The sequence below is a fragment of the Dermacentor silvarum genome, chromosome 3, assembly GCF_013339745.2.
Source record: "Dermacentor silvarum isolate Dsil-2018 chromosome 3, BIME_Dsil_1.4, whole genome shotgun sequence".
In the NCBI taxonomy this organism is placed as follows: domain Eukaryota; kingdom Metazoa; phylum Arthropoda; class Arachnida; order Ixodida; family Ixodidae; genus Dermacentor; species Dermacentor silvarum.
Genome location: NC_051156.1, coordinates 50,220,701 through 50,230,776, shown reverse-complemented (window position 1 = coordinate 50,230,776; position 10,076 = coordinate 50,220,701). Strand labels below are relative to the sequence as shown.

The 10,076-nt window shown below is 47.7% G+C and overlaps 2 protein-coding genes across 9 annotated transcripts in view; one reads left to right on the top strand and one right to left on the bottom strand.

The window, feature by feature from the left end:
• Positions 1 to 10,076, top strand: part of LOC119444336 (venom metalloproteinase antarease-like TtrivMP_A) — a 1,295,510-nt gene that overhangs the window by 1,231,569 nt on the left and 53,865 nt on the right. The gene's annotated exons all lie outside the window — the stretch shown is intronic.
• Positions 4,727 to 9,111, bottom strand: LOC125944221 (uncharacterized). The gene is made up of 2 exons (XM_049664546.1): positions 8,302 to 9,111; positions 4,727 to 4,732 (listed from the first exon to the last, which is right to left on the bottom strand). The coding sequence occupies exons 1-2, from the start codon at positions 9,109 to 9,111 to the stop codon at positions 4,727 to 4,729; spliced, it is 816 nt and encodes a 271-aa protein (XP_049520503.1).

Sequence of the window (10,076 nt, the reverse complement as noted above, 5' to 3'; positions counted from 1 at the left end):
CATTAGAAATAACAAAAAAAAGCTGTCTACTTTTTTCATCAGAAACCTTAAGGTGCATTGTCATTCGAGTTTCTGATGTACTTGTAATGCTAAACAACATTAGACGATGCATTTCTAATGCCTGTCTGATGACACATTAGAAACGCATCAGGTCCTAATCAGAAACTCATTGTTCATTTTCATAAGGGTTTATACGGAACCTCACAGCAAAGGCGACGGCACAAATGAGCTCAGAGTGTCCATATACTTGCTATCGCAATAAAGAGATTGAATGTACGCCGCAACTACAATATTACACTCTCGAACTGACAAAAGTGGTACGGACTCCTCTGTAAGGTACCCTGAAATATATGAAAAGGTGGAAGATATTCTTGGGTTGTTATTGTTTTAGACAAACACCAAGCAAGCTCATCTTTCTTCTCGTCGCTTACGCATTGTTTGGTTACATGAGTAGGTCTTTCTTTAGCTTTATTGGATGCACTATTTTCTAATGTTCAGCTTCAGTGAGGTAGTCGGATTCCATACTTTTGTGACCAATGATTTGCATTGGAGCACACTGCATTCATTAATCGGCAGTGTAGTTTAAAGAGGCAATGACAGCCAATTTGGGAGTTTCAAGTACAGAGTAAATGTTAAAAGTACTGCTCCCACAGCAAAGTGGTAAACTTTGAGCGCGCTTAGTTGCGGTGTACAATACGCATTTAAATCGTGCAGCGAAGCTGGCAGGCGTCTAGATGGTCGAGATTTTTCTCAGCTTCGTCCCCACAGGAAAAATACCTGCAGCGACACCCCCCCCCCCCCCCCTCAAAATAAAGGGAAAAGAAGAAGAGAAAGAAAACGTGCAGCGATTCAAGCGCGAAGTGCACACATTGGGCGCGTTAAGTTAGCGCGCTCCGAACTCCAAAGGAGCACGCTCGAGTGCGCTCGTGCGCGACGCCTCCGGAGCTTAACTTAACGGCGATTTTCGCCGACTGCTTTCGGGCGCACGAGCGCGCCGTCTGGCGAATGTTATGTTGCTTCCGCGACCGCTATCGCATTGCGCGCGCTTTTTGAAGATGGCGCCGCCGATAAACACCTACTGCAGTTTTTGATAGACGATGAAGAGCTAGAAGAACTTGACGCGCGGCGACGGACACAGCAGCAGCAGCTTATGCATGCGATGCAAGCTGTTCGACCCTATCAGAGGATTTATTTCAGCTCCGCGGTATGCTGACTGATGACTCATTGCCAATCGCAAGGGGACAGAAAGCCTTATGATCCGAGGCATCCAGGATTATGTGATCAACCTTGCGCCCAGATACACGGACACACAATTCAAAGAGCAGTGCCCCAACATCTTCCTTGATACCATGAGGACCTGAAGAAGTCATACACATGAACGTAGCGACGGGAAGGCGCCAAACTGCGACTGTTTGATTACGTACCTGAGCGTCTGGCAAGTAATGATCGGGCCGTCATTTTCGGTTCGTGATAAGCTCAAACCGCGCCAACACGCGAAGTTCCAGATCGTGCCTTAGGGCAGACGCCCGGCTGCGCAGCGGCGGCAGGAACTGCTGGGCAAGGAGCACGGACTTGCATAAGTGGAAAGAGTCGGAAATACGTCATTTTTCCGGAAGTCGTAACAGGCGCGCGCTCTCGCGCACCGTCTCCAGGATGGAGCGCGTAGAGCGCGCTCCGTAATCACGCACCGGAAGTCGCTTTTTAGCCGTTAAGTTTAAAAGAGCGCACCCTGCTGGCTAGAGCGCGCTCGAGCGCCTTAACTTAACGCGCCCATTGTTTCGTATCACACATACAATTTACAGCACAGCCTTCATTTCAATAAAGAAGCACCAAACAAACAAACTGCTTGCGCTCTTCGCGATTTGGCCGTCAACGTCATCCTGTGTTTCGACACGAATTACAACGCCTATCGGAGCATCGAATGCCACCGAAGTTAACAACGATGCAGTGCCCTTCCTCAGCCCGATTTCCTTGGCGGTGCTCGCCTACAGACTGCCAGCCGCATCAACCATGGCATCATCTTTGACGACAGATATAAGTGGACCCGCTTTTCAACTACAGCGTCAGTGGGCACGGGAGCAGACCTTGCAGCATAATGCCTAACGCTCATCCTTGTACGATGCAGGTGTGTGCAACCTTTCCATTATTTGCAAGGAAATGCGATGACCCCTTTCTTTTACTGTTCCCGTGCCCACGGGTGTTGTGTGAAACGGTTAGCGAGTGTTTTTCTATGGCGCTCTTAATACTGTGCTCTGGGGACATTTATTCCAGCCCTGGTCCCAACACGCGATCTGAATCACTTGCGGAAATCGACTCCTGCCGGATGATCCTGCTGAGCAAATGAACACTCCTTTTCGCTTTCTAAAAGATGTACACACTCGTTCTCTGCAAACTTCAAAAAATCACGTTGAACTTGCCGCAGATATCCAAGCTATAAAGAAAAGTCAGAAGAGTATGGAAACCAAAATCGCCAGTATTCATAAAAGAATGGACGATTTAGAACAAAAACCTTAAGTGGTCGAGAATTTTCATGCTATTCAGACTTCTGTACATAATTTATCAGCGCAAAATACCAACTTGCAATTGTGCCTCGATGAACTAGAAGACCGATCACGACGAGACAATCTAATATTTCATGGTATTCCAGACGCTAAGGAAACTTGGCAGGAAACTGAATTTAAGGTAAAATCGTTTTTAAAATTGGCACTAGACACCTTTTCTGCAGACTCAATTCATCGCGCCCATCGACTAGGTTCTTTTTCGCCTGATAAGTGCCGCCCGGTCATTGTTGAGTTCGGCAATTCCAAAATAAAAGAAAAAATATTTTCTATGCGCAGCAAGTTCAAAGTTAACGACATCAATGTTGGTGAAGATTTCTCGGCCTCTACCCGTCTCGCACGTCGAAAACTGATAGAATTTGGCAACAGTCAGGAAGGCTCTCCAAAATTTAAATTGCGGCACAATAAACTGCTTCTAAATCATAAATGCTACATTTATAACCCCGTTTCCAACAGCCTTAACGAAAGCAAGTCAAATGGAAGCACCGTTAATACCGATGCTGCCTCGTGTAATCGGACTTCTACATAGGTGAACGAGAGGGGTAGTGGCCATTCAACAGCAACTCCTGTTTCTGTTCTTTTTACTAATATTAGAAATGTGGTTAATAAATTTCATTCCGTATCATCTGCTATTGACTCTTGTTCTGCAAACATAGTCGCACTGACTGAGACATGGCTTCCTGAACATATAAAAGATTCTGAGATTTTCCACGATGCAGGTGCCTTCACGATCTACCGCTGTGATCGAAATGACCGCCATGGAGGGGGCGTCCTTCTTGCTATTTCAAGCAACATTCCTTCATTCCGCATCACAATCGACACTAATCTAGAAATCGTCTGGTCTTTAATATCTTTATGTCTTGTCAAAGTGATTTTCGGTGTATGTTACCGCTCCCCTTCATATCCTTCTACCTTTAATAACGACCTTCACGACGTCATTAGGACTGTTTGTACACTATATCCTTCATCACCCTTGTTCTTGCTGCGCGATTTTAATTTTCCGAACATTACTTGGACCAATGATTTTCCTACCTTATTACCCTTTTCAAACCAAGCTAAAGAATTTCTAGAAGTTTGTTCTGTTTTCTCTTTATCACAATTGGTAACACGTCCTGTTAGAGTCGCCTTCCATGGTGCAAATAACCTAGATTTAGTTCTAACTAATCGACCTAATCTCGCTTCAGATATGACTTTTCTACCGAGTATGAGCAATCATTCGTTACTAAACTTCAACCTCAAAGTGGTTTGCCCTAAGCCGAATAAAAAAAAGAAAACTAATTATAGATTATAAGAAAGCCAACTTAGAAGCTATCAATAGCGAATTATCTGCCTTTTTAGACATGTTTTTGACTTTCACCGCCGTACTCTTCAGACTAACTAGGATAGTTTTACATCCAAAGTAAAATATCAGACTGATAGATACGTTCCAAGCCGCACCATCACTTCCAATTCTCACGCCCCTTGGTATAACGCACATATCATACGCCTTTCTAATAGAAAAAAAAAACGCTTCTATCGAGCAGCTAGGCCATGCCCTACTAACTCGCGTTGGATGATATACAAACTAGCTTCTTCCGCGTACATAACTGCTTTAAAAAGCGCAAAGCATTATTTCCTATCTAATTCCTTGCCATCTATGTTGAAAACAAACGTCCGTAAATTCTGGCGTGTAGTTAACCCTTCTTCGGATAATATAATTACTTTACAGGGCTCCTCTGGCGAACATGTTTCTAACGAAGAATGGCCAACTTTACTAAACGATACTTTCGTCCAAAATGTTTCCCTTGCTCCTAGTTCTCATCTTCCTGAATCACAGAATTATGACTACCCGATCATGTTCCCCATTGTCCTAGACGTTGGTGGCGTTGGTAAACTTATTGAAAATCTCGACTATCACTCTTATCCTGGTTTTGACTCTGTCAATGCAAAATTTTTTTAAACTACGTCCGCATATAGTTCCATAATATTAGCGAAGATACTTCAGCAATCTCGTGACACATGTACTTTACCTTCACAATGGGAGATTGTGAAGGTGGTTCCTCTTCACAAGTCAGGCAGCAAAGCCATGGCCAATAATTATCGCCCCATCTCTCTAACAAGTACATGCTGTAAGTTACAGGAACATATCTTTAAAGCGCTGACAGAATTCCTTGAATCTAACTTGTCCTTTACACCTGCACAACATCGATTCCGTAAGTCATACTCATGTGAAACTCAACTCCTATCTTTCGCACATAAACTTCATCGCATTCGCGACCGATCATCACTCGTCTGTCATAGCGGCGCCCGCCGCTATCAGTGCGTCATCGGCGAAAGACTGAGACGACTGTCATCCAACTCGCCGGCAGGCGAAAAAGCCCCGTCTTTATTTCCACAGCAGTTTAAGTAGAACCAGCGTGACGTCGACGACACGTGGTTTCATACACATGCGTCAGGCACAATGAATCGGCACATCATGCAGGAACGTGCTTTCAGCCGCATAGAAATACAATTCAGCACATCCCCCCCTTTCGCAAAATAGAAGTGGTTTTCATGTGTGGCATTTAGAACACTCGCGCATGGACAAAAAGCAAGAAACAGTGGCAATCGACCGCGAACAAAACCTTATTCATCAATCCCGTAGAGAACTGGTCGCTTAACCACTCTGCCAGACTTGGTCACGGTTACTGTAGCAGAAGGTACTGAAGTCGAAATCATAGCACCTGAAGCTAAAGGCAACGAAGCTCTTAAGGTAGTGGGAGACTCCCATTCCATAGGAACCAATTCGGCTGTATCGCTTTCATTTGGAAACTCGTAGCTGCCTTCGGCCTTCCTCTGTTCTGGCAAGCGGTTCAGCATTCGTCGGTTACGCCGGAGCGTACTCCCTTCCTGGGTAAGTATTATGTAGGACCGCGGTGTAGCGGCTGTCGCTAGCACCGTTGCTCTGGTCTTCATGTCTGTTACCCAAACGGAATCACCTGCTCTTAGTTTATTCAGTTCCCGGGTTCTGTGGCGCCTGTTGTAGTACCGCGCTTGTAACATCTTGTTGGCACTGTCTTTGGCCCCAAGATTAGGTAGCGGTGGCTGCACTGGACCACGCAGCTGCGGCGCCGTTGGAACTCTTGTCCTAAGACGCCGGCCCATGAGAATTTCAGCCGGACTAGAGCCAAGAATGCCTGGGGTCGCCCTGTAGGCAAGCAGAGCCAAGTACGGGTCCTTAGATTTAAGGATCAGGCGCTTAAGTGTTTGCACCATACGTTCTACTTCCCCATTAGCCTGAGGGTACCTAGGGCTAGCAGTGACGTGACCAAAGCCATAATCATGTGCAAACCTATCAAACTCTGTACAAGAAAATTGTGGTCCATTGTCTGTCACTACGGTCCCCGGGATGCCATGGCGTGCAAAAATGCTTTTTAGTCTTTCTATCACCACACCAGTTTTTGTTGAGGGAAGGAGGGCTACTTCCGGATACCGTGACAGGTAGTCGACCACGACAAGATAATGACAGTTGTTAATAAAGCACAAATCGACCCCAACTCGTTCCCACGGGAAACTTGGCGTTGGGGTTGAAATCAATGGCTCCGAGTTCTGGGTGACAAAGCGCGCACAAGTAACACATTCTTTCACTTGCCGCGAAAGTTGTTCGCCGAGACCTGGCCACCAGACCAATTCTTTTGCCAAGGCCCTAGTCCTTGAGATTCCCTGATGCCCATCATGTAGGTTTTTAGCACTTCCTCTCTTAGGCACTGAGGTACCACCAATCTGGTCCCCTTTAGCAACATGCCATTGCCTTCGGAAATTAGTGCTCGTTCCTGCCAGTACGGAACTAAGTGACAGGGAAGCTTTGGTTTTCCCGGCCAGCCTTGGCGACACAACTTAAGCAAGGCTTGACAAACGACGTCCGTTTTTTGCGCATCGCGCATTCTGTTAACAAAATTGTCACCCATTTGAAGCCCTTGCACACATGTTTTGACGAAAGACGACACTTCCGAGACGGTTAGTTCACCGGCGACTTTATCTGCTTCGTCGGCGCTCGTGAAAGAGCGTCCGCCGTTATCAAGCTTTTACCGGGAACGTACACAATATGAAAGTGATACCTCATCATCCGCATTCTGAAGCGCTGTACCCTTGGCGGCAACACATCAATAGGCATTTTACCAAGCAACGAAACAAGAGGTTTGTGGTCCGTTTCAAGCACCACCTCAATACCTCTTATGTATTCATCGAACCTTTCGGCAGCCCATGTTAATGCTAGTGCCTCCTTTTCCAATTGCGCATAGCGTTGCTAGGTTTGGTCAGTGACCTTGAAGCAAACGCTATAAGTCGGCGCTCGCCATTGCGTTGTTTCTGGAAAAGGACGGCACCGAGACCATAAGACGAGGCGTCTGCCGAAAGAATCGTGGGAAGGCGTGGATCGTACATAGCCATGCACTTTGCCGAGCAGATAGATTTCAAGTTTTCAAAAGCCGTGTTCTGAGCAGGACCCCAAGCCCATTCGGTCTCTTTCTGTAAAAGCACCCGTAGCGGGGCAGTGGTTTGCGCCAAGTTCGGCAGAAAACGGCCCAGATGGTTGGCCATGCCCAGAACACTGCGTAATTGCGATATATCCGAGGGTGCTTTCAGCTCTTTAATGGCCCTGAGTTTGGCCGGATCCGGCTGTATGCCTTCCTCGCTTAGTAAGTGGCCCAGAAATCTTATACTTCGAACACCGAACACACACTTTGCTTTGTTTAGGGTAACGTTAGACTGGGCCAGCTTAGCTAAGACGCTTGATAGCCTAGAGTCATGTTGTGCTTTGCTGTCACCAAATATGAGAATATCGTCCATCAGGTTGACGACGCCAGGAAGGCCAGTAAGGATTTCAGACATTCTTCTTTGAAAATACTCTGGAGTTGATGTAATCCCGAACGGCAACCTAGTGAAGCAGTACCGCCCAAAGGGCGCAATGAACGTGGTCAGCTCTTCTGAGGCCTTACTAAGTCGCACCTGATGGAAGCCGGAATTTGCGTCCAATTTGGAAAACCATTTTGCACCGGCAAGTGAGCCCAGTGCTTGGTCGACAGCAGGCAATGTGTATCTTTCCCTTAAGACAAACTTGTTCAACTGCGTAAGGTCTACACATATCCTTACATCTCCCGAGTGTTTGTGTACAGGCACAATGCCGGCACACCACTCTTGTTGGCTCTTCGACTTTACGAATGATGCCCATTTGTTCCATCTTATCGAGTTCTCGTTTTACAGGCTGCTGAAGTGGTATAGGAATCCTGCGTGGTGCGCTTATTGCATATGGAACAGCGTCTGGTTTAAGCCTTATTGTATACTCCCCGGGCATAGTGCCTAAGTTGTTGAAAACTTGAGGGCACAAAACTTCGTAGTTAGGTTCCTTGTGAGCCACAGAGTCAACGAACTTGACTCCCAACGCTTCGAGAGCTGGCAAACCGAGCAGTACATGACGCAAAGGACTGACCACATAACACGTTTGGCGAGAAGTTTGTCCCCTCCAAAATATATCCGCCTGAAACTTGCCCAGAACAGTTAGGCGGTCACCGCTAGCGCCTGTCAAGACCTCGTCGGCCTTTTCCAAGCTCGTGGGAAGTCCAGGAAACGACGCTGGAATTACGGACACTTCTGCGCCTCCGTCGACCTTTGCGAAAACAGGCACCGAGTTAAGCAATACCTGAACGTAACGCGCTTTGGCGCCAGGCGCCCCGACCGCGCCCAAAAAAACCTCCCCAGTGTCGTTTTGTACAGACGACACTCGTACCTTTCGCTGGTAGCCTGGAGAAGTCCCTTTGAGGCACACCTTGCCGAAGTGTCCCTTTAAGCCGCAGTTGAAGCACCTCTGGTCCCTCGCTGGGCAGGCTGTCCTTGGGTGCGAGTTGCCTCCGCTGAAGATGCATGGTCCGTCGGAACGAGCTGATGTCGGCCGTGTTTCCTTGCTGCGTTGCGGTTTCCTGCGGTAGCCCACTGCGTCAACGTTGACGTCCTCACATGGCTTGCACGGTGTGTAGTCGTGGACTTCGTTGGAGTTTCGAAGTTCTTCTTGCTGCTGCTGAACGGTCTCTTTTAGGCGGGCCCTCGCCAGGGCAGTTGCGAGAGACAGCTTGGGATCCATTTGGAGCGACTCGGAAAGTTTTTCATCCCGCAGGCCCACGACGAACCGGTCCCTGATGAGGCGCTGCTTGAATTCTCTCAAGTCGCATTTGTCTGCCAAGACGTGTAAAGCAGTCATAAACTGGTCAATTGACTCGCCAGGCATCTGGTGCCGCTTGTGAAAGCAAGCGCTCTCGTAGACAACGTTGCTCTCCTTGATGAAGTCATCATCGAACTTCTTCTTGACCAGCTCAAATTTCTTCGAATCGTCTGCAGAAAGGTTGAAGGTGGCGAAGATGTCCCTTGCTTGTCGGCCCATGGTATAAAGCAGAGTGCGTACTTGTGCCTCTTCTGAGCGCTCGTTCAGACCCGATGCATAGCGACAGTCGTCGAAGTGCAGTATCCACGCCGGCCACTCCGAGGTAGTGTCGAAGTCCAGCGGTGACGGCTGCTGAAGGCCCGGCTGCGATGCAGTGGCCATTGCAGCCTCCTTTTCTGACGACGTCTCGATCGACTTTTTCGAATCGCTTTGAAAAGTGGGTGGATTGCATCACTTGTGACACCATGTCATAGCGGCGCCCGCCGCTATCAGTGCGTGATCGGCGAAAGACTCAGACGACTGTCATCCAACTCGCCGGCAGGCGAAAAAGCCCCGTCGTTATTTCCACAGCAGTTTAAGTAGAACCAGCGTGACGTCAACGACACGTGGTTCCATACACATGCGTCAGGCACAATGAATCGGCACATCATGCAGGAGCGTGCTTTCAGCCGCATAGAAATACAATTCAGCACATCGTCGATTGCATATTTTTAGATTTTGCCAAAGCTATCGACAAGGTTTGCCATAAACTACTACTTCATAAGCTTAGTCATCTTAACATTGACCCCCGTATTCATAAACACGCCTTCACTAAACGCTTCTCCTCGACTCAGCCAAGTCGAGGCGAGGAGCGTTCCTTCACTCGAGGCGCCGTTGCGTTTCATGAACACTACTTCACTTTTCCTCCGCCAAGGAACGCCTTGAAAATGCGCCCTTGGCTCGAGTGAAGTGCACCGACCGAGAAAGGCGTCTGATATCGAGGCTATTCTTAAATGCGGTTAACAAAAGCCCAATTATTTAAGGCAGATATGTGTTTCCGTTAATTTGGCTTCGTTATTAAATGACAACACGATGCAATGCACAAATTCAGCTCGGCAGCGCTGCCACTGTTAGCGTTCGACTGATAGATCAAGCGGGAGCTGTGTTTGAGGTCTGGCAACGATCGCGCCCCAACAGCGGAGCATGGCGCATGGCTGGGAAATAAAAAAATTTGCGCCCGCATTTGTCTGCTGCTCATTGTTTCCTTGTGCTTAATTTGCGGTTCACGTTGCAGTTGTTAATCGTGGTTATTATGGATGATATTGCCCGTGTGTGTACTGTGATGAGCCGGATTGACTTCGAAGGAG

Excerpts from the sequence above, each read along its gene's own strand:
- LOC125944221 (XM_049664546.1), bottom strand. The coding sequence starts at position 9,111 with ATGGCCACTGCATCGCAGCCGGGCCTTCAGCAGCCGTCACCGCTGGAC.